Here is a 23,105-nt window from a genome sequence, read left to right on the forward strand (position 1 = left end):
GTACCGTCCCCTCGGGCATCCCAAAAGCAAAAGAAAAAAAAAAAGTTTCGCATATGGGGCTATCTGCATTGCAACGTTGTCCTGACTCTTTTTTTTCCTTCATTTGTCTTTCTGAACACCATAGATTGCTTGGCACATATGCACATACACGGCGGTTTGCTTCGTGGTGGCGCGCATCTCGATCCGGCTCCAGCGGGTCAAGAACCTCCGGGCCGACGATGGCTTCATCGTCCTGGCGGTGCTGTGCCTGATCGGGGACCTGGTGATCCAGCACTACATGTGGACCCAGGGGCTCGCGGACCCTGCCAGCTCGAGCTTTGAGAACTTTACAAACATCATGAAGATGATCGTGCCCGGGTCGACGCTCTACATCACCTCGCTCTGGTCCATCAAGGCCGCGCTGGTGCTGCTGTACAAGCGCATCGCGGGGCCCAAGTCGAGCATGCAGATGGTCTGCAACGTTGCGCTCGGTGTGCTGACGGCCACCTGGCTGCTCATTTTCTTCCACATCATGTTTCAGTGCTGGCCGCACGATAAGAGGTGGTCGCAGAACCCAAATTGTACGTTTTGTTTTTGATCTTTGCGAGCTTGGGATTGACCCATAACCTGGGTGATGGTAGACTGACAATCGGCAACTGCTGCAGATAAATGTGATCCTCATAACTCGGAGATCAACTACTGGATAACAGTGATAAGTAAGTTTTTTTTTTTTTTTTTTTTTTTTTTTTCTGTCTCTTCCTATCTTGAAGAGAGAATAGTTAGAATACTAGACTAACACCAAAATGTTTAGTAAACATCACCACAGACGTAGCCAGTAAGCAACCCTCCGCTCTTGATATTGTGCAACTTTATCTGGTCAACTAACACAAAACAGTCATCAGTCTGCCCATTTCAATCGTGGCCGGCCTGCAGATGAAGTTGCGGAAAAAGATTGGCGTGGGGGCTATATTCATGTTGGGAATTTTTGTTATTATCGGCAGCAGTAAGTCTTCATCTTCCGACGCCCTGGGGACTAACAGAGGTGGTAGGTCTGGGACTTTCTCATTAACCACGATTTGTTTTCTAGTCATTCGTGCTTACTTTTCCAAACGAGACGAAACCATGCTTACATGTACCGTGTCGATGATCGAAACCATGATCGCCATTATTGCCGCCTGTCTACCTCGTAAGTTTTTGCAGTACCTGACTCGATTCTTCCCAATATAGAATGTTGTCTGATTTCGTCACTAACAAAACCACTTTTACCTTGTTTTTTTTTTTTTTTTTTTTTCCCCTCTTCAGCCCTGCTCAGCATAATCTCCCAAAAGATGACCACAAAAAAGACGGGCTACAACCCGGAACAACACCCGAGCCACGAGCTCTCGTCGCGCATGGCGACCCACACGCAGCGCTCCGCCTACTCGACCACGCGCATCGAGGCCACCACGCCCAAGTATCCTCATCAGCAGAGGAACGGCCAACTCAGGGGTGGAGAGTCCGAGGACGATTTGGTCGGTGGCGTCGGGGCCCCGCATACAAGTTGGCTGTCGACCAAGCCCGAGCCTGGTGGAATTCACGTCACCAAGACTGTCGAGACGTGGCGGGATGCTCCTTGATCACCCGAGTCATTCAAACTTAATCTTGGGAGCTAATGGCCATTTTCGGCACCAACCCAATATCCAAATATAGACACATAAAAAAGAAAAACGTTAATTTACCTGCTTGCCTGCCTACTTACCTGCCTGTCTGCCTCGTTGCCTCGTGACTTACCTACCTTTCAACGTCTTTACGAGCTCGGAACTAAACACATATATTTCCAGCAAGCATCAACGGTCTAGCCGGCTAAGCCTCTACTAATTCCCTTAAGTTATGCAGAAAGTGAGCTGTTACATAAGCGAATCCCGCTTTTACAAATGACCTTGGAATCTTGGTTCTGGACAACGAAACAGTAGAACCTTTCACAATAACTTGGCACGCATGCCAATTGTGGCAATTGCCGGTGTGTTTGAATCTGCCGACGAGACGAAGCTCTATCGGACCTTCCTTGTTGGTAAAGACCTCAAAACGCAATTGGCCAATTCGCGCACAAAGCACTTTCTTGAGGCTGGTTCAATACAGAATAGCCTGCGCGCTTTCCTTCGTTAGGCTTCGTACCCTAACAGCTAAAATAACAAAACCACAAAAAAGCAACCAAAAAAGCGATGCATTTGTCTTTGCTTGCTTTGTTCCCATTTCATGGTGCTCTTGTCTCTCTGGGTAGTCAAATGTCAGTCTCATCTAAAGACCGTGTGGGGAAAATAATGACAAAATGTAACCAGTAAAAAAAAGAGCAAGACAAAACTAAAGTACTTACAACCTTGGCCCTCTAGGCCGGGAAGCCGTATGGCTCGTCGGCCCAAATTACTTGACGGCTTGGCATCTGTAGACAAAAGAGAACTGCTAGCACATGGCACACACACTCCCAACGGGAGTCGAGGGGAGGGGCTGATGAATTACTTTATGGATGGGATATTGAGCGGCCCAGCACAGTTCCTGATGGTATTTCTTTTCTGTTCTACGTCGACTGGTGTCAGCAAATTTGGCTTGTCTTGCAAACAGACCATGGAGCTGTGATTGGGATCACACTTTACGATACTTCTGGTTCCGTTTTCAGCATGCTTCCACAGTACCCAGACGGCCTTTTGGGCAAGTAAGTGACTTACGGCAGAGCGAAGCTATAAATTTAGCGAGGTATCTGAATTCTTAAGCCTCAATCTGAAGGCATTAGCTGCAGTTCAGTAAACGGGGATACCAAGGTAGAAAGTGCGTACGAGTTGTGGGCCAAAAGTAAATTGTAATTGATGTGGTGTTCGGGTTTAAGATCTGATTCTGATCTGGCGAGCTGAAAGGTGCATCTACAACTCTCATGACCTGCCAAACGCAGTTGCATCATAGCGCCTATCTGCCTACCTGCCTACCTTGCCTGATGTACCGTAGGCAAGTATGTACCTACGTACGACAAATGACTTCCGAACGACACCACATGCACTTCCTGAGGCAAGAACTGGCTAGCCATACTAACTTTCCCGCTACACAATACCTACCTACAAAAAAAATGCCACATGTAGTGGCGACCCAAACAGATCACAAGCAAATAGCGCACATACTTCGTCCATTGAACTATCAATGTAAATGGCACATGTCTAGCTGAAATTTATAAGGAACCCCCAAGCACAAAAGACGTTCTTCCCCCGTAGAATCTGTTCTTCAGTTTCTAGCCAAGTTAATCCCACCCACTCACTCGTTCAACAGCTCCGCCAACCTTATCTTCGAAATCAAACTGCTTTAGTCACTTCAAAATGAGAGTTGCAATCTTTCTCCATGTCATCTTGCTCTGGGCAGCCACGACAACAATCCTTGCGCAACCGATCAAGGGAGACAACGGGAACAGCACTGCAGGTGCGCTGAAGTTGGACAGCGAAGTTGACGGCTGGACCCGCGAAAAGAAGCCGACGGGCACCGAGGAGCGGCCACATAAATGCCCATACGACCCTTGCGATACAGCATGCGAGGTTTGGGCGGTATTGATCTCCTTCGGGCTCAGCTGTTGTAAGTTATCATGGTGATTTGAAAATGGTATTTACTTGACTAGGTCCTAATTCCAGCCTCCTCTCAATATAGTGGGCTGCCAGTCGGTCCATAAACACTGCTACTACTGGGACAACTAAGCTGAGGCTTCAAAGGTATCTGTGGAAGCTTTGATGGGAACTGGGGATTGAGAATCTGGGTGATTGCTGCAGATGAAGTGTTTGGACTGTGGGAATAAATCGGCACTGCGATATATTGTACATGAGCTGGCAAAGATGAAAGGCAGTGCCGTTGCGAGACATGCATGTATCCTGCCTTCTTGGTCTATGTAACCACTCTTTCCTGACAGTTTCTCTGAGCCTGGAGGAGGAACGAAGTGATGAAGATTAGGTTCTGAAAGGAAGTCCGCTCCCGTTCGGAATAAAGTGATTTCGCAGAGACACATTCAAAAAAATCATCTATATAAAGCGGATCTATCTGCCTACGATATTTTGATCTTCTCTGTCTTTTCTCCTCAGCCTGCACCCAAGTCTTCTCCGTACGTATCCCTTTCACCTTCAAGCTCGCCTTTTGTCTGACTGAGACTTATAGCTCTACACACCTGGATAAAGCCAGAGCTGTCCTGCGCCGCAGTAAGTCACTTCCTTGCTGTCGAAGCTATCTTGATGCCAGGGAAGCATACATATCGACTCAAAACTACCATCGTGAGGGATACCAAACACAGCTCCTCGGTTTAGTCGCAGAACAAAACAAGCAAAATCTGCTGACAGTGAACGCTAAGTAGGTACAAGTAAACCTTCAAGCGCCCGGTACTCGGCGCCTGCTCCTCTCTCCCAAGAGAAAGTAAGTCATTGGCCCTTGCGCTCGACTCCTGGAATGTGTGCATTTGACATACTGACTTTTTCTTCTCCTTGATCTTTTGCCATAGATGTCGGCAGCCAGCTTGAAATGGGCGCCCGATACATACCTGCACGCCCGTGAGGAACCCTCCGGGCAGGGTGTCCTGTTTGGGCACGCCCAGCTCCTCGCCTAGCAGGCGAGGATGGTAAGCGCTACTCTGTTGACGCTCTTGTTCTGCCACTATTTTGAGCGGCGCTGACATTGATTACGTAGCGGGCTGCCCACATCAGAGAGTGGGAGCTCCGGGAGGAGCGTAAGAGAGCAATGCGCTTCTTTATACTTTGTGGTTGTTTTGTGGCTGTGGTTGTTGCTGCCTCGGTTGTTGGTTTTGTCTTGGCCTTCCGCATAAAGGGCGAATATTGATACCCACGACGACGACGGAGCGGCTCAAGATTTTTATCAATACGAGCATTGCAAGGTTATACTTAGGGACATTAATTACGGTATTCATAGAGGCTTAGCCGGCTAGACCGTTGAACTTTGCTGGAAATATATATATATATATGTATATTATACACACAGTCTTCCGTAAAACTGAAGTGATCGAGAACCATTCCGCCCCGTCAAAGGGCTGCTATTTAACCAAAAAAAAAAACCAAAAACAAAAGTTGAAAGGATCGTAAAAAAAATATATACTTGGACAAAAAGTACCACGAAAAAATATTTAGGAAATATAAAAGGAACAAATTACATAAAAACATATATTATAACATGAAGTAAAACGTATAACAAATAATGGATAAAAAAAGCAAAAAATATTAAAAAGGATTATTATGTACAATTAATAAAAATTTTAAAATAGGTTAGAAAAATATTTATTTTATTTCCAATAATTTTCGTTTTATATATTATTTGGTGTATTAACGCAATTATACAAATAATGGTTACAATAAATTATTAATAAATACCATTAACGTTATGATTGCAAACTGCGAATTTCTTTTCCTGCGAGGCGCGCTATTATTTTCTAGGTTTTATCTTTTTAATAGGATGCCTTAATTATGTATAAACAGGTTTGGTAGATGTTGCATTAGATGGATTTCGGTATCACATAACCAGAGGACCTTAGTCAGCACAATGCACACCATAAAATCGCTGCCGCGATCGTCAGCCTAGATCATTTCAGGCTGCACGTGTACGTTGGTGTGCGTCAGGTACCTTACTTTCACGCAGCCCCTTTCTTTTCGTGTCGGGAACGGATTGCAAACGGCAGCCTTTTGTTGAAAGGGGTTCCATGGTCGCTGCGATCAGTAAAATAATACAAACAAACAAGATGTTGGTTGGTCCATGGACTGCGCAGCTAATTGACGTGATTGCAGAGATTTGTTGAAATTTCTGCTACGTTTTCTTGTCTGGAGATGAACCAACGGTTTTGTGGTTTTGACTGGCAGGGGGCAGTGCTGGCCTCGATTTGACCCTCGGGCCTTGTGTTGTCCGTTGGGGTGATCGCGCGACTTGGCCGGTCCATTCCACAAATTTTACAACTGTCAAGTACCATCAGAGGCAATAAGGTATGCCGCTTTTGTCAACTTATTATTGTTATTATTACATAAAGAAAAACCCCCTTACCATGACTTGGTTCAAAAAAGTGACAATATTATAGGGGCTGCTATTTAGCCAAAAAGCCAAGAACAAAAGTTGGCAGGATGGCAAAAAGTATGTATAATTGGACAAGAAGTACCACGAAAAAAGATTTAGGAAATATAAAGGGGACAAAGAGGGATATTTATTATGACATAGAACAAGACGCACAACAGGCGGCACATAGGGAGGGTGCTAAAAATATTAAAATGGATCATTATATAAAATTAATAAAAAATTGCGGTATGCTATTTAAATTTTATTTTATTGCCAATAATTTTCGCTTTCTATATTATCTGGTATATTAACGCGATTATGTAAAAGATGGTTCCAATAAATTATTGGTAAATATAGTCAGCGTTATTGTCGCAGATTGCGAATATCTTCCTCTGCGAGGCGCACTATTGTTTTCTAGGTTTCATCTTTTTGATAGCATGCATTTATTGTTTATCAGCAGGTTTGGTAGATACCTACAGCGTCCATGCAGAGCAAGATCGACTGGCGGCAAATTTTGGCAGTGCCACCTTTGCGGGCTTTTCAGTCCTGGCGAGGCCGGAGGTTGGAAAACGACCCAGAGTCTTTGGTAGGGATGGCGGAAATCCCGAGGGCAACCAAAAGGCCGACGAGCAACTGGCGAGAAAGCATTATTGACAAGTTGCAGTAAATTATTACCACGATAGGTTGTAGGACTGAGCTGTTGTAAGATATGTTGGATCAGCGTCTCACTTTATCGAGTTTCGACGAAGGAGAAATGCTGCGCTTTATACCAAGAAGAAGTGGAATAAAAGCATCAGAAACAGCACTAACAAAAGAAAAACAAACATTGGGATCAACGTCAACCGCTGGTGAACTTTGTTGAGCTACCTCGCCAAAGCTCCAAGGTGACATATGACGGAGGCTTGTACGTACAGCTGAAGAACCATTAAAAGTTACCCGGGCGGATTGGTCATTTTGTCAGTGGACTACCCAAGAACTACAGTACATGATAACCATAGGGCCGGATTTAATCGAAAGAAGTTAACATGACAGCATACTAGACGTCCTGTTGCATTTTATGCCGGCGGTTTTCTTATTTCCGTGTAAACAGCAGGTTTCGTCAACGTGAGATGGTTAGATGCATGTACAACAGGCCTTTTCACAGTGACGCTGCCTGGTAAGCTTTCACAGGACGCGATAACCGAGCTAGAACCAGGCGAAACTCGTGGCCATCCTTGTCCTACCTACTACTATTTTTGTAAGACCAAAGACCACCATGACGACAAGAACTAAAATCCAAGGCGCATCAAGTGGCCCGTAGCACAAATCTGTAGCCTTGTACTTTGGATCGAGTCTGGACTCGCCAGGAATAGACCGGTTAGGGTACTCTACCAACAGGACCAACGAGGATCCGGCTGCGACCTGAATAGCAGCATGGCATCATTTTGGCCTCGCTCTCGCATGTGCTCCTTTTTTTCTGTCGATTCAACGTCATCCAGCAACTTGCAAGGTGCACCACGGACGTAAATGCCGAAAAATCCACAAAAGCGGGAGTGTAAACTCTGAGCAACGCCCGGCAAGACGGGTGGGATTGTTTCCCGAGTATTGGCATCTTGTCATATCGTCAATCCGAAATGGCCACGCAATTGAAGCATCGGTTTGTGCAGCCGCTGTCGGCCTGAGAGTAGCTAGTGAGAGCAGCCCTATAAAGATGGAGCGTTCTTGGTGTGAGAAATAGAATTCACTCAAGTTGTTGACCCAAAGCCCCCAGAACATCGAGTTTGACCAGCAACTTCTCCCATTCTAATCCCCACCATCTTCTATACCAATCTCAGGCATCAAACCAAAGGGGACAAAAAGAGAAAAAAAAGAAAATGCACCTCTCCACGCTCGCAGCAGCCGTTGCTGCTCTGCTCGCGTCGCCCACCCAGGCCGAATGCTACACCACGGGCGAGCTGTGGGCGGAGCAAAAGAGCGACGCCTGGTGGGTGGTGCAGGGCATGTGCACGCCGCAGTACGTCTCGGGATATTTTGCCCCGGACCAGACAAAGTACAAGTGCATCGACCTGGCCGACGGCAAAAAGGGCGAGTTTTGGGTCCAGTGGCGCGGCCAGGGCAGCCAGGTGCTCAGCGACGGCGACTGCGTCGCTGGGCTCCTCAACGAGGTCAACGGTTGCGACCTTGGCGGCGAGAGTGTTCACTTTGGCTGGTATTTTCGGTAAGGACTTTTAGCCTTTTGTTGCATCTTTATTTATTAATTTATTTTTTTTTTTTTTTGTGTTGCTGTTGTTGTGCTGACTTTTGGTGTTTTCTGGGACAGCTCTGATCCTAATTCGGGCAACTGTTAAGTGGCAAAAGATTGCAACCCTTTAACTGAGGGAGAGAATGCAGCTGTTATCTTGCATATTCCTGCCAGATTTGTAGGAGCTAAAGCTGGAATCTTGGAAATTATTCACTTGGAGCTGCATGTATCTACCCACCTACCCATCTTACTTAGGTAACTACTTGAGGGTCCTCGCACAGGGCCTTGCAATATGCAACCTGCCCTTTCTTGGTGAGCTAACCCATAAATAGGGTATCCATGGCTACTGGGCAAGCATAAAACCCGGAATCTCGGGTAAAGTCTTGTCTGCTTAACTCGTGGTCTTTCACATGTTGCTTTATGCCAGACTTGAAATACTATTAGAGTCAGCTTGATTGACAGACAGGGGGAGAAGCCAGTTAATTAAAGCGGTTTAAGTAGACGATTCACCTGAATTTCGCCAGCCGTTGGATTTCAGTATTACACGTCCATAAAGTGATCCCATTCATCGTAACTTTAAAAGAATAAATGCAAGCAAATGCGTGGACTCGATCGTGCGTGTGTGCCATAGGCCGGGAATATTATGCACTTGAGTAAATGTATATATCTGTCTTCCCCAGGTATGTAATCAGGACCAGGCCTATTCCCTCCCCGCTTTGCAACAGATTAAAAATGGCTAGAGCAGCACATGTAACTCTGAGCATGCCACAGTAGTTACCCAATTGGGCATTAGAAACTTCTGCCCTTGAAAGCTTGGTATATGGGGTTTTTATTCCTAGCCAAGGCCGCACCTCTCCGCTTCCCAAGACCGTTTGTGCTCACTCAGAAATTGTAACAGGCTGTGGCTTTAAACCCTACACGCAGGACAGACTACATCATACAGTACCAAAACAGCAGCGTGGGAAATTCGGCGGAGATGTGCATGCCAAACGAGCATTTTGAGGCCTGGATTGTCAAAAACACCGAGCTTGGGTTTGAACTGCAAAATAGTAGGCAGCCATGTGTCTAGAGGACTAAAGAAGGGCTGAGGTAGACTCAAGACACAACATATTTTCATGCTCAGGACGCGTGCCGGGTGTACACGTACAGATGCTGGAATGGAAAACTTGGATAGGGAGTTTATCGGCACCGGCATACAGAGTAAAGATGAGCCTCTAACATTACCCACACGTTCAACAGTGTTCCACTGTACCTCTAGACTTCCATGTGCCCTGGCCAAGGAATGAACGACCCTTGGTGTGACGGATTGCAAATCCTTGAGTGTCGGCAGCTGTTGACAACCACAGACGTGAATTAGTGCCGAGTCCCGCAGACAAAAATTGACCTTGAATCGAATACACTCATCCCATTGGGCGCAATGAAGCAGTCCATACCACAGGATTTGCAACCAAGCCGTGATTGCTATACCCTTATCCTATGAGGGTTTTGTCTGCCATCACCGCTGCTCCTTGTTGAAAAATCCGAAACAAAACTGGGATTTAAAAAGTCTGTCGTCTACAGCAATCATCATTTGCGAAAGATTGCGTCAAGTCTATAGATCTAGAAAAAAAAGAGAAAAAAAATAGGATGTGCTACAATCCACAACTGTCCATTAGTTCGATTTCTCCAGAGAAGATCGAAGCCGAAATGCCCGCCCATCTCCAGCCCCTACCATGTACCCCTAAACTCCAATAGAATGTGATCATACGAAGAAGGTGATAAAAAAGAATATCTCCGTAGATTGAACCGCCCTTGCATTTTGGAAAATCAGCTCCCAAATGCAGCGGCGGGGTACGCCCGATCCCTCTTCTTCTTGGGCCCCCGCGCCGTCGAGCTACTCCTCGAGCTGGCCTCGGACCCTTGCCCGCTGCCCGGCGTGAGCAGCCCCGCGGCCACATCGGGCGGGAGGTCGTTCCAGTCAGTCTCGGGCCGCTTGTCTTGGAAGCAAAGCGCCGCTGCCTTGGCGGACGCGCTGCTCGTCGGTGCCGGTGCCGGCGGAGTCTTGAGCGGTAGGTTCACCACGGCGGCCGTGACGGACGGAGGGACCACAGCTGGAGACGGTGGCGCTGCCGCCGTCGTCCGGGCCATCGCGGCAGAGATGTCCGAGGCGGATGCGGCTCCGTCCAGCGACCGCCGCACAATCCAGGCCGTATCCGGCCGCAGCTTGTGGTAGTAGCCCTGCTCGGGCCGGGAGCCGACGCGCTCGAAGCCGCGCGCCGCGTACCACCTCAGCCCGTCCTCGTTCTCGGTCCAGACGTGCGCATAGACGTCTGAGATGTCGACGGCAGACCGCAGGCGCCTGGCGTGGTCGAGCACGGCGTCCAGCGCGGCCCTAGCGAGCCCCAACGACCTGAAGGGCGAGAGGAGCGTCAGGCTCTGAATGTAGAGGGCGGAACGCTGCTTGCTGAACGGCGAGGTCTCGACGCGCGCGACGATGGAGCCGATGACCTTTGGCGGTTCGGCGGATAAGGAGGTGTCTTTGTCGTCTGTCTCGGACCACAGGATAGCGCGAGAGAAGAGGCCCGACGCGGCCGGGTCTAGGATGCGCTGGTAGAAGGAGTCTGGGTAGTTGACGCAGAGGAGGAGGGCGTTGATGCGGCGCAGCGGGGCGATGTGGTCGGCGGTAATGGGCACGATCGAGGCCGACGGGTGCGGGGTCGTTGCGGGAGGCGTTGGTCCTACGCGCGATGAGGCTGCCGCCGCCGCCGCCACGGCGCCAGGGCTCGGCGATTGCAGGGGTGCGGGCGGTGGTGGAGGTGGGAGGGGTGGCTGTTGATGTTGTTTTGGTGGTTGCACCACCATCGGTGCCGGGTCCTTGTTGTTTGGTCGGAAAAAGGATAGAATCGAGGGCTGGCCAGCCGCAGAGGCGGCACCGCGGGAAGACATTTGTTGGGTTTCAAAAAATTACCCGTTTGCCTGTGCAGGGCAAAGAGCAGATGGTTGTTCGCGCCTTTTAGTTGTTTTGAGCACGTATAGTGGTTATGCGACGCGCCCAGCAAACACAGTTCGAACGAAAAAAAAAAAAGTCGTGACAAGTCCAAGCAAAAATTGATAGAGAGCACAGAGTTAGGGATTGATTGAGGGTCAAGGTGGGCACAAAACAGAAAACAGATTGACCCTGACAAAATTCCTGACACCTTCTTGTTTCGGCCTGAGCTGGAAACCAAAAGGTATTTTCACGACGTGGCCTCCAGCTGCTCACATTTCAAGACAAGATGCCCCCGACGCGACTTGCTCAATCAGATCGCAAATGACACGGCGTGGAGCGGACCCTGGAACTGCCGGCGCCACCAGAGACGGAACCGAAAGTCTCAGGGATGAGCCTTGGGGGAGGTTTTACTTGACGGAGCATGTTCCTACATAGGTGGGGGGCAGGTTATTTTGACCACAGCGATTTTGCGGACAGAATATCCGCGCTCTAAATAGGCCTGTAGTGAGTGCCCAGTAATGTTTTATTCTTTGCCTTACTAAGTGCCACCACACTCAGAACAAACCGCCACCATCACATTTACATGATTACAATGATAGGGTAGATGCTTGCACGCGCTATGATCTCTGTAATGATATTAAATGCCCCAGCAACGCCCCTGATTATACAGCCAGACTGGCATTTGATGAATTATTTTCACGTGATTTCCCTGCTCGCTGTCACTCTGACTCTTTTGTTCGTGGTAATCTTTGCTGTGGCAGTCCGAATGTCAGTCGTTATATACAGTGGCACAATAGGGTGGATGATTATCGGATAACTCTCAGCGCGATAGGTCCTATTTTACTACAGATCCCACGCATGTATGGCAAGAAGACTTAACTTTTGGTGTTCGTACGAATCAATAGGTTACCGAGTGTTGGGTGGCCGGCCTTACACACCACGATGTGAAGCTCGGCACGGTGATGTTAAACGACATCTCAGATAAGCAGTTACTTGTCGAAGCGAGCAAGACATATGCCATTTGATTTCTTCTGTACCCTGTGTGCAATTGGCATGATCAAAGCATCTATTTACATAATGCTGCTGCGAATTTTGCCTCAAGAGCCCGGCAAGTTCTTGGATAACACCATTTGACTCTGCTTATGGACAGTAGTCGGACTGACTTCTGCAGCTTGAGCAGCTTCATTTTATCCGTGTAATCTGGAACAACTTGATGGTGGCGGCGGGTAAAGCACAACGAAGCCCTCAAGAAGCCTTCATCGGCATCAGCCAGACAGTCATGGGGAACAGCATAATTACCTACTTTGGCTGCACAATCCTTCCCCGGCGTCATTCTCTCAAAATTGCCGTTGCCCCAGTCGCCCAACGTCCGAATCCTTTTCCTGTTGTCCATCGCTTCTGGCACTTAAATTGCCGCTATAGGGCGTGCCCCATACACCACCCGCTGCGCCAAATTAAATATATATATATATATATATATATATATATATATATATATACATACTGAAGGAGTCCGCGGTGGACAAGCTTACCAGCGAGTTTTCTGGTGACTCATCGAAATTAAGCGTTGCTTTTGTGACTATTGCAGGTACTGCCATCACAGTGGCGGTCGCTTTGTGACTTCAACCTCCAGTAAAGTCTTCCCCAAACCGACCAGTGGTGGCTATGACGATGATGATACCGAGGATTTTGACGGGCAAGGCCGGAGACATTTGAATTACCAAGACCCGTGGCAGGAAAGCAAACTCGGAACCTTGATGGCTATCTTGTCTTGAGATGGCTGAGAGTGCAGGAAGCCTTGGCCCAAATTACTTGCTCCAACAGACATGGACAATTTGGATTGGATACCGTCTATCAGCTCGTCAAATTTAGCCGGAAAAAAACTGTTTTAGGCAGCAATAGGAGCGTTCTTCGTTGTTGTTCTTTGAGATCGGATTATCATGAGCAAGATGGAATGTAAATCAACTTGCCAAAATAATTGCAAGAAGACTGTTGCCCGGAACAGTGGACGGAACTGCCACCACGTTGTCGGAAGCGGAGGGTGAATAACAGCATGTATAAGTTGCTAGTAGCTGACCCATTACTGAATTTTTTGCCCAGTAAACAAGTTACAGCCATACGTACGGATGCGTGCTGATAACGAATGCCATTACCAATGGTAGTGATGTTGGTGGGGTGGTAGTGGCAAGGCTGTAGTTTGTATTCATGGTTTGTACGTGCAGGGTAAGTACCATGTTTGGACTATGCGGTGCGGCTCTGCGACTTTGGTTCCGAACCTTGTCCGTACTGTACCTGAAGCATGACGATCCAAATTGAGGCCTGACGGCTCCCGCAAATTCCACTGTACGACGAGGGAGTACAAGCGGCTCCTCTTAACAACATGCCTCGTAGGTTTTGGGGATTTAAGAAAATGCTCAATTCCCTACCCGGATATCTTGCGTGTTGCGGGTACCCCTGACTTCCAGGAGGTCGGGACTACAGAGCTGAAAATCAACAATGAATTCGACACGATATCATCATCTATTTCTTAGCGTCTTTGCTGTCTATAGGGGATAAAAAGAGGTGAAAGCGAAAGAAGAAAAATCGACGCATTTACTTTTGCGCATTTCAAAAAAAAAAAAAAACCTGTCCTCGAGACGCGCTGTCGCCGTTCGCTGGAAAACATCAGCCTCTATTAAAAACTGCCGAGCCCGAACTTGAGGCTCGCCTTTTTTTTTTTTTTTTTTTTTTTTTTGCCGGAAGTTGACTGCAATTAGCGTTTCCATGTACTTCTAGCATCCAAAGGCAAGAAGCTTTGGAGCTTTGTCTGACGACAAAAAAAAGTTACCACTTCTTCAGGGCGGTCAGTGTTTTCTGCCGGCTGCAACGCCAAGCTCACTACCACCCTTGCTGGGCCCGCTCAGGAGTGACGGAACATCAACTAAACTAAACCAACCCTGCCAGGTGCATGCGTGCGCTCCATAAGTTTTGGGGGATCGTAAAACGACCGATTACCCAGCGGAACGCTCTTCTCCTCTGGCCTTGGACAACAAAAAAATTGTACATCAAACCTTGTTTCGTCGTCCATCTATTTGTATTCTACTTGTTCCGCGTGTGAATTCCTCGGGCGACATACCCATCGCAAGCTTTGCTCCTGGACGGAACTCTCACAATGTCGGAACCACCACATAGGTTCGACGAGTTCCCCGATACGGGCAAGGCCCGCGTCATTGTCGCCCCAGAGAACGCCGATAAGATGGAAACTCTGGTAAGCTCCAGCTTCACGGCTACATGGCAGGGTTTGCGCAAACATCTGAGCGATGATCGCGAACGTTGCAATGTTCTGTGGCTGTCCAATATCCTTGTTTTCTTTGCTACACTAAAACTTACACTGTCGGCATCCAACGTCCACAGGCCCACGTGGTTCTCGACGATCTCCTTCACAACATCATCTCGGACCTGCTTCTCAAGGTACACCGGGATGAGAAAATGGCACGAGCTGCGACTGCTGCGATCAAGGTTGAAAAGCTTGCCGCCAGCTCCGCAGACACCTTACTATCCGATATCAGCCCCGATGTACGCGTCGAAACCGAAGCCGCCGTCTACGAAGATGGAAAAGTCCTGCTTAAGGGCAACCCGCTTAAGACCACCAAGGACATCCTATGCGAAAGATGCCACCTTCCTCGTCTCCTCTATCCTACCGACGGCAAGGGCGCGAGGAAACCCGATCCTGGTGTCATCTACTGTAAAAAACACCCATACATAGAAAAGCCAAATCACGACATCTATGGCCAAACCTGGGTTCCGCAAGGGCCCGGTAGGGGAAAGAAGAAGAAGGACATGGAGAAGAAGCCCGAGGGGTCGCCAGCTCCGGGTGAGGACGGCGCGCCAGTCAAGACGGGCGCCGCGGCACGACCGCCTAATCAGCTGTCGTTCCCGTCCGCCACGTGCAGCAAGTGCAAGCGCTGCATCTTGGTGACGCGCCTGAACAACCACATGGGCTCGTGCATCGGAAACAGTGGCCGCAACGCGAGCAGGGCGGCCGCGGAGAAAATGAAGAACGGCGGGGACGGGAACGGCACGCCGCCGTCGAGCCAGAAGGGTACGCCCCTCCCCGGCTCTCGCGCATCGAGTCCTAGGAAGCGCGACAGTGACGAGATGATTGCCGGAGGAACGGGAGACGATGCCGCCTCCAACCACGACGCCGAGGGCGACGATGACACAACTACAGCCCCCAAGAAGAAGAAGCCGAAGCCGAGCCCTGCCATTGCGGCCGTCGTGCCTAAGAAGGTCATACTCAAGACCAAGGGTCCAAAGAAGGAAAAGGTGAAGACTGGGTCAATGCTCGGCAACGAGTTTAAACTCGAAGATGAAACCAAACCGGAGAAGGAGAAAGACGGCAACTCTCAACCGAAGCAAACGCAAGTACCCGCGCCGACGATACCACCACCCTCGGGTGCATCGGCGACACCAGTCGTGCCACCCAAGAAGAAGCTGTCAACAACAAAAATACCGTCGCCAGCCAAGAAGCTCAAACCTAGCAACGGACTCAAGCAGTCTCCCGTACCCCCAGTGGTTCCCAAGCCTACCGTCAAAGTTAAGGATGCAGACGCAGGCTCGGAGTCGTCAGGCACGATGTCTTCGCCTCCACCTAAATAGGTCTCGATGTTTTCCCACCTGTTATTGCATTGTTTGGCGTTTGGTCCTCCATGATTCATTCTAATATCTAACACAATACTGGATACTTGGCAAATGGCCTCTTGGCAACTTCACATCGGTTCATGTCAAATAAAGGGAGGCGGCACATTGTTTTTCAGTCGCTCTTCTCAGGCGATGGTCTTGATGTTGGCGCATGCAGTCGCAGCTAGCAATCTCCACCTGGGCCACACCTATGCTACCTATCCAGCTATGCCCTCCAAGGCAAACGCTTATCGACAACGCTGTATTTATAACATTTTTTTCTCTTCATCCATACATAGGACCCGATTACATGACATTGGGAATATCTTGTTTTGTTTCGTTGACTACAATGGAGGTTGGTCATATTGGGCTGGAGTTGCTGGACGTGGATTATTTCTTTGGTATTTCTAACTGTATTTTTGCCCTTGTCTTTTGAAGAGGGAATCTCCATTTGCATTGGTCATGGCAGGTATAAAAAAAAACACGGTCCTGGAGTTCTTTCGTGTCTTGTTCGGGTCCTAGACCCTCTCATCTAGTCTCCTGTGACTTGATTTTGCTTTGTGCTTCCATCACGTCGCCGAGCCTGGTGTAGTCCACATCTTCATCTCACGGGGCGGGGGTGCGGATCACTGAGAAAGTCTACGGAATCCTGGTTAGTATCCGGTGAACGTATGATTGATATTTTCCTGACAAACGATGCGGAGAGATCCGATGTACAACATCGCCGGTGCAACTTCTAACTTCCCGCATTTTCGATGAGAACCTACTCATCTGAGGCTTGCAACTGAGGGGCTACACATACCGACAAATAGATGTGAGATCATGATTACAAGTGCCCTGCCGTCCCAATATATAATTTTTCCTTTGTTATTTTTCAATTGAGTTTGCCTTGCACACCTTTCAACATTTCTAATTGCCATCGCACACGCAAAAATCTGACATTATACGGACTTGGCAACGTTGGGGAGTGATATCAAGCCCATCTTTTGGCTGTAAATTTCACGGGCCATCCTCAAATTCAAATTCAGACCAAGCTCTTTGCATCCCCACTTTCAACTTTGAAGCTCTCATTACGAAGAATCTTCAGCTGAGCAATTGACTTCAGATCAACTATCAAACACACGGCTTTGAAGCTATCGTGAGCTGTAGTTTTATCAACCTCTCTGAGTCGGGGAAAAAAAAAAAAAAAAAAAAAAAAAAAAAAAAAAAAAAAAAAAACGCACAAGGAAATCTCACCGGGAAACACTTGCAAGCCAAAATGGCTACCAACGTATCTATCGAGACCTCAATGGTAAAAGGTCCCCCTCTTGTTTTCGCTGATTCATCAGTTAGTTCCTCTCTTTCCCCAGCACTGACACACAAAAAAAACATATTCACAACAGGGCACCTTTGTCGTGGAGCTGTACGAGTCGCACGCGCCCAAGACGTGCAAGAACTTCAGCACGCTCGCGTCGCGGGGCTACTACGACGGCACCGTGTTCCACCGGGTGATAGGCGACTTCATGATCCAGGGCGGCGACCCGACGGGCACGGGCCGGGGCGGCTCGTCCATCTACGGCGACAAGTTCGAGGACGAGATCCGGCAGGACCTCAAGCACACGGGCGCAGGCATCCTGTCCATGGCCAACGCCGGACCCAACACCAACGGGAGCCAGTTCTTCATCACGCTGGCGCCCACCCCTTGGCTGGACGGGAAGCACACCATCTTTGGCAGGGTCTCGAGCGGCATGGGTGTCGTCGAGAGGATGGGAAGGGTCCAGACGGATAAGTCGGAACGGCCGGTCACGGAGCTCAAGATTGTCAAGGCTAAAATCGTCGAGCAGCAGTGAATGGGGTGCGTATTGGGACGGGATGTTTAGGTGGGGGGAGTCAGAAAATCATAAAGTGGGATTGTTACTCTGCATCGCATGGACTTTTTTTTTTTTTTTTTTTTTTTTTAGATCTATGGTCGGCAGCAAATCAGACTTTCCTACGCAAGGGTTTCATCATCTTTGACAACCATGCAAGTATCCATGGGAAACCATATCGACAATTGGTACCTGAAGTTGAGCATAGTGATACAATGACGCCTACGCTGCAGCGTCTCCACAGTGGCTTTGGCGCCTGCCTGGGCTGTAGTGGGGCATAGGGCATTTCATCCTGACCTGCCCTTGTGGCAGTGAATGCCATTTGATTTCCTTGGGCTTGACGACCAAAGGAGAAACGAACAGCTAGCTTTATCAACGTTCTATGAAGAGAATCGTAGCCTCTCAACAACTTTTCGGCCGAATTCTCCGTTGTCAAACGCCCTTCCAGGGCAAATCAAGGCGCCAAGGAAGAAAGAAATAGTTGGGAAGTCGAGCTGATGAAACAGGACAACTGTCGCATTTAACGTGTCTGCCAGTTTCTCTTTGGAATTGAAGGCTCTGTTACCTGCCTCTTGGCTGCGCGAAACGGACCAACTTGGTGGTTACAGCTTGAGCACTGGAGAAGGAAGGAAGGCCCAGTCTTTCCCGGAGTACCTTTTCAGTTTGGGATTTATCAATCACTCTTTGACACCATCTTGTCTCCCGAGCGGAAATTCCTGGTCTTATGTAGCATATGCCCCGCGCAACTGAACGATTTGAAATCCCCATCTTGGTCGTTCGCATCACTTTGCCGGCACACCTATCGTCACAGGACCTCCCTGCCTGTCCATAGGTACACCACGCAGACTAGATGTTCTAGACGTCTCTGATCGTCATACTAGCAGCCATGGATCCTCAAGCTCCAGCGCTTGCCAACAGCACCAAGCCGCAATTGCCCCGGCTTCTAGAGACCCTCGCCGAGAACAAGGGCTTGCTCTTGCTGCAAAGTCGCATGGTTCTGACCGCCATCGCCATCATATACGTCGGCGCTCACGCGACCATTCGCCGTCCTCCATCCGCCGCGCCCCGGACTTCTAACAAGTTTGCCAAGGACAAGGATGGCAAAAATAAAAAGAAGAAAAAGGAGGAAGCCCAGTTCGTTGAAGGTTTTCAGGCTTCTGATGCCATCCTGTTCCCCATATTGGCTGGTTTAACCCTCGTCGGTCTGTACTATCTCATTCAATGGATGGACGATCCCGAGTTCATCAGTAAGATCATCAGCGGTTATTTCTCGATCGCTTCACTATTCAGTCTCGGAAAGCTGCTCGGCGATGTTATGCACTTCACCATGAGCTTCGTCTTTCCAAACGTCTGGAAGGACGGCGAGGGCAAATTGTGGCGCTTCGATCCGGTTCGCCGACGCCAGCTGGTAAGAACCAAGGAAATAGCCGAGGAACAACGTGACGCTTCCGCCGAGGGCAACTCGGTCACTTCAGCCGACCACACCTCCGTGGACCAGCGCGGCTTTTATCGCGACGAGTCTGGCAGCTGGCATCCCGACGAGAAGCATCTCATGCCTTTCCCCGGGCCCCTCTCGACCCTGAGCTGTGCGGATTCGACCCGAAACAAGCTCTGGGCAGTGCGGCTTCTCGCCAAGGAGCACTGGACAGTTAAGCTCGGCTTGCATGGATTCGGCAAGACCGAGTTTCAACTCACCCTTTGCGACGTTCTGGGTCTTGTGGCTGCGGCGGCCGTTGCTGCCGCTTATCAATACACTGGCGCCACAGTGCTTTCAAACATCATGGGTCTCGGCATGTGCTATGGAGCCTTTCAGCTTATGTCGCCCACTTCGTTTGCCATCGGGACCATGGTACTTGCTGGTCTATTTGTGTATGATATAGTCATGGTCTTTTACACGTGAGATACCCCATACCCCATTTCCAGGAATTTCATGAAAGAAATGCTAACAAGCGGACTGGGCTGATTCAGACCATACATGATCACTGTGGCCACCAAGGTCGACGCCCCTATCAAGCTGACCTTCGGCGAGCCCAAGAAGGGAAGTATGCTCGGTTTAGGCGATATAGTGCTTCCGGGAATCTTCATGTGTCTATGTCTCCGCTTCGACCTCTGGCGTCACTACCAGAGCAAGATTACAGAGACCAAGCAAAATCTCTCGTCGGAGCTTGCGGGTCAGCAAATTGCCCGAAGCCCTCAGCGTAACGAGGATGGCGCCGAGAACAAGACTATTACACAGGACGAACCTAAAATGGTCGTCGGTGAGATCGGAACCATCCAGACGAAGGCCGAGTACATCGATCCCCAAGGACGCTGGGGCGACCTGCTCTGGACGACTGGACTCAAGAAAGCAAATTCGACCGTCGGCCTCGCCTCCACGCAGTTCGCCAAGACGTACTTCATGGCCGCGGTCTGGGGCTACGCATTTGGCATGGTGCTGACCATCAGCATGCTACTGACGTTCAACCACGGGCAGCCCGCCCTGCTGTACCTGGTGCCGTGCGTCACGGGCGCCGCGTGGTTGACGGGATTCGTCAGGGGAGAGGTGGCCGATATGTGGCGATACACGGAAGACGGATCACTGGACGTCAAGGATGTTGTCGTCACGGTTGATGCAGATGGTAAAGTTGTTGAAGAGGACCAGACAAAGGGAGAAGCTACAAACAAGGCCGCCTCGGGTGAGGCTGGCGAGAAGCTGGCGGATCAAAAATCGGTCAATGCGGACCATGAAAGCGTAGTCAAGTCTAGTTCGCAGGATGAAGCCGAGGCTCGACGCCGCGAGGGGCACGATGTCTTCATGTTCATCCTGAGGGCGCCGGGCATTGAGGAGATGGACGAATTCGATGTTTGATATTGATACTAAGCCTGAAATCCGGTACAAGTATTGGCTAGCCTTGTCTGCAGATGCGCACACTCAAACCAAGCTTGTACTTTGACATGGAACTCTCGGTATCCCTTGGCCCTGATTTCGGGTCGGTCTGCACATCCACATTTAGGGGTTCACTTTGAACAGATTCCGTAGATTTAAGGCGCAAGCAGGCCTACGCATGATAGCTTTATATTCTTCAATACGTCTGACGAGGCCGCGCGGGGATGTATATTGGCAATATTCTGCTATAGGTTGGTTTACAATCTAGCCTTCGTCTCGTCTTCTTCCTTCGGTTTTAATCTCACAAGACCCTGTGTTTATAAAGTTAGTCACCGTGGAGCCAGCCGGTGAATTATGGACGGGCAAAGACTTACCTCTTGAACACACGTAGCTACAAGGACGCCTTCCTTGTTGAATATCCTTTGGATCACTACACCCCTTCCATCCCCGGACCAGGGACTTTCCATTTCTTGGAACATCCACTCGTCCGCCTTGATGCTTCTGGGCTCGTGGAAATAGATAGTGTGGTCAAGGCTGACCATCATGCCCAGCGTGGGCCGATCAGCCCAGTCCTTCAAATCACCGCCACCATCGAACTCACTTTTTTTTTCAAAGCAGATTGTCAGTTTAAATGCTCGCCATCATAAATCTCACGAAATATCACTCGCAAATTGAAAAGGAAAGAAAGTAACAAAGAGAAAATGACGGGCATCAACATACTGCAAGTCCTTGATTTGCTGCACCAACCATGGATCCAGTGTATCAATCTCCTCGACCTTGACCGGGAACCTCCACAGCTTGTGGATCCTCGAGATGGTGCCGATGAAGTAGCTGTCGCTGACGTAGGCCAGCGCGTTCATGTGGGCCTGGACGCCACCCTCGGCGCTGATCTTGCCCCTGGCCCTCGTCCACTGGCGCGACTTGCGGTTGTGGACGTCGGGGCTGTCCATGTTGGTGACCTTGATGCGGCGTGACTGGAAGGGACCCAGCCAGGCCATCTGCGGCACCTCGTCCAGGTCGTCGGTAGGAGGAGGCCCGGCGTCTGCGGGCATGCTCGCCGAGTGGCGCACAACGTTTTGGTTCTCCTTGCGCTCCGACTCGGGAGTCTCCTTGACGAAGCTGATGGTGGTGGTGAAGATGCAGCGGCCGCGCTGGCGGGCCTGGACGGTGCGCGTGGCGAAGGAGCGGCCGTCGCGCACGCGCTCGACGTGGAACAGGATGGGCACCTCGTTGGCGCCCGCCAGCAGGAAGTAGCAGTGGCACGAGTGGGCCAGGAAGTTGGCCGGGACCGTCTTTTGGCCGGCCGCGAGGCACATGGCGATGACGGTGCCGCCAAAGATGCCTCGTGCTCCCGGGGGTTGCCACGCCGGGCGGGTGTTGGTGAAGACGTCCCGGCCGATCACGTTGAGCTCCGTCACGTCCAGGACGTTCTCGATTGGCGCCTTGTTGGGGTCCTCTGGTGGTGGCCGAATCAATGTCGGGAAGGGGATTGCCCCGTCATCGTTGCTGTGGTCGCCCATGTTTGGTTGGTGGCTGATGAGCTAGTTTTCCCTCTGATAAAGGCTCCCAGCACCTAGCCTTCTAGGAGATCGACCCTCGGCAGTGTCGGCGTCGTTTGGCGTGCCGAAATTGATTTTACCGATTGTATATCCGCCAGCCTTGTGGATTTCGTTCAATTCAACACTCAAGTTTAGAGTATCTTCAAATGAAGCAATCAAGCATAAATTCTGAGTAGGCAATATTTCGGTGGGAAATAAACGCAAAATGATTTGAGCATTTGATGTCGAGGCGTTAATTTCGAAACGTCATGCTGCGGATCCTGGCGCAGTCATGCGCAGTTATGCGCAGTCAGTTGGCAGCTTTCGGTGGTAGAATGTCAGAAGATTTTGAGAGCATGGTCCAAGGTATTTGATAATGTCAAAAAAATTGCCGAGGTTCGGCAACGCGTCAAGCTGACACGTTCAGCTAACGAATCACCAGGAAGCGCGAGACTGCCAATCCTCGTAACACTATCTGATCTCAAATCTGTACAGTGAATGAATTGTACTGAGATTAATGGACAGCTGAGCTGCATTACGTCCTCGAGAACAAGACGAGCGAGGAAGGACCTAGACAGATACGACAAACTGCAATTTCCACGTGGATTCAATGCACGTGATAGCCATATATATAAGTATACTTTTGGCGCCTGTCATGGTGTAGCAGAACTTTTTGGTCTAAAAATTTTGGATGTCTCGTTTTAGAGAAAAAAAAAAAAAGAATAGTACGTTATACGTGCGCTTCAGCAGGCATATCATGGTAGTGGTTAAGTCGGCAGATTGAAAAGCTCTAGTCTAGTTGACATTCAACGAAATCTACAAAGTAGAATCCTATCCTGACCTGTAGGTCATATGGAACATGGGTTCTGAGATCCACGTGACTTCAATTGAGTTGCTTCCTGCTGGTAGTTCACATTTTCGCCCCACAGCAGAACTTGCCCAGAAGAGCTTGCAGCTTCTGACGCAGTACCAACAACTTCAT

At 49.5% G+C, this 23,105-nt stretch overlaps 9 protein-coding genes across 9 annotated transcripts; 6 read left to right on the plus strand and 3 right to left on the minus strand.

Annotated features, from left to right (window-relative positions):
• Nucleotides 1–124: 124 nt before the first annotated feature.
• On the plus strand, nucleotides 125–1,595 carry PpBr36_09401 (uncharacterized protein; the record flags this gene model as incomplete). The annotated part of the gene is made up of 6 exons (XM_029896522.1): nucleotides 125–560; nucleotides 645–695; nucleotides 791–814; nucleotides 875–982; nucleotides 1,067–1,165; nucleotides 1,282–1,595. Coding segments are annotated over 6 exons (1,032 nt in total), but the record flags the coding sequence as incomplete, so codon positions are not given.
• Nucleotides 1,596–3,317: 1,722 nt separating this feature from the next.
• On the plus strand, nucleotides 3,318–3,686 carry PpBr36_09402 (uncharacterized protein; the record flags this gene model as incomplete). Its single annotated transcript, XM_029896523.1, has 2 exons — nucleotides 3,318–3,567; nucleotides 3,640–3,686. The coding sequence occupies 2 exons, from the start codon at nucleotides 3,318–3,320 to the stop codon at nucleotides 3,684–3,686; spliced, it is 297 nt and encodes a 98-aa protein (XP_029744918.1).
• A 2,878-nt stretch (nucleotides 3,687–6,564) lies between these two features.
• Nucleotides 6,565–6,672, minus strand: PpBr36_09403 (uncharacterized protein; the record flags this gene model as incomplete). Its single annotated transcript, XM_029896524.1, has 1 exon — nucleotides 6,565–6,672. The coding sequence occupies one exon, from the start codon at nucleotides 6,670–6,672 to the stop codon at nucleotides 6,565–6,567; it is 108 nt and encodes a 35-aa protein (XP_029744917.1).
• A 1,205-nt stretch (nucleotides 6,673–7,877) lies between these two features.
• PpBr36_09404 (uncharacterized protein) lies at nucleotides 7,878–8,351 on the plus strand (the record flags this gene model as incomplete). The annotated part of the gene is made up of 2 exons (XM_029896525.1): nucleotides 7,878–8,221; nucleotides 8,324–8,351. The coding sequence occupies 2 exons, from the start codon at nucleotides 7,878–7,880 to the stop codon at nucleotides 8,349–8,351; spliced, it is 372 nt and encodes a 123-aa protein (XP_029744913.1).
• A 1,700-nt stretch (nucleotides 8,352–10,051) lies between these two features.
• Nucleotides 10,052–11,170, minus strand: PpBr36_09405 (uncharacterized protein; the record flags this gene model as incomplete). Its single annotated transcript, XM_029896526.1, has 1 exon — nucleotides 10,052–11,170. The coding sequence occupies one exon, from the start codon at nucleotides 11,168–11,170 to the stop codon at nucleotides 10,052–10,054; it is 1,119 nt and encodes a 372-aa protein (XP_029744912.1).
• A 3,194-nt stretch (nucleotides 11,171–14,364) lies between these two features.
• Nucleotides 14,365–15,851, plus strand: PpBr36_09406 (uncharacterized protein; the record flags this gene model as incomplete). The annotated part of the gene is made up of 2 exons (XM_029896527.1): nucleotides 14,365–14,460; nucleotides 14,607–15,851. The coding sequence occupies 2 exons, from the start codon at nucleotides 14,365–14,367 to the stop codon at nucleotides 15,849–15,851; spliced, it is 1,341 nt and encodes a 446-aa protein (XP_029744520.1).
• A 1,279-nt stretch (nucleotides 15,852–17,130) lies between these two features.
• PpBr36_09407 (uncharacterized protein) lies at nucleotides 17,131–17,701 on the plus strand (the record flags this gene model as incomplete). The annotated part of the gene is made up of 2 exons (XM_029896528.1): nucleotides 17,131–17,199; nucleotides 17,255–17,701. 2 exons carry the CDS (start codon nucleotides 17,131–17,133, stop codon nucleotides 17,699–17,701), a joined length of 516 nt encoding a protein of 171 aa, XP_029744914.1.
• Nucleotides 17,702–18,605: 904 nt separating this feature from the next.
• PpBr36_09408 (uncharacterized protein) lies at nucleotides 18,606–20,567 on the plus strand (the record flags this gene model as incomplete). Its single annotated transcript, XM_029896529.1, has 2 exons — nucleotides 18,606–19,615; nucleotides 19,688–20,567. The coding sequence occupies 2 exons, from the start codon at nucleotides 18,606–18,608 to the stop codon at nucleotides 20,565–20,567; spliced, it is 1,890 nt and encodes a 629-aa protein (XP_029744811.1).
• A 275-nt stretch (nucleotides 20,568–20,842) lies between these two features.
• Nucleotides 20,843–22,105, minus strand: PpBr36_09409 (uncharacterized protein; the record flags this gene model as incomplete). Its single annotated transcript, XM_029896530.1, has 3 exons — nucleotides 20,843–20,896; nucleotides 20,960–21,185; nucleotides 21,306–22,105. The coding sequence occupies 3 exons, from the start codon at nucleotides 22,103–22,105 to the stop codon at nucleotides 20,843–20,845; spliced, it is 1,080 nt and encodes a 359-aa protein (XP_029744810.1).
• Between the last annotated feature and the right edge of the window lie 1,000 nt (nucleotides 22,106–23,105).

Source organism: Pyricularia pennisetigena, assembly GCF_004337985.1.
Source record: "Pyricularia pennisetigena strain Br36 chromosome 7 map unlocalized Pyricularia_pennisetigena_Br36_Scf_8, whole genome shotgun sequence".
Lineage (NCBI taxonomy): Eukaryota > Fungi > Ascomycota > Sordariomycetes > Magnaporthales > Pyriculariaceae > Pyricularia > Pyricularia pennisetigena.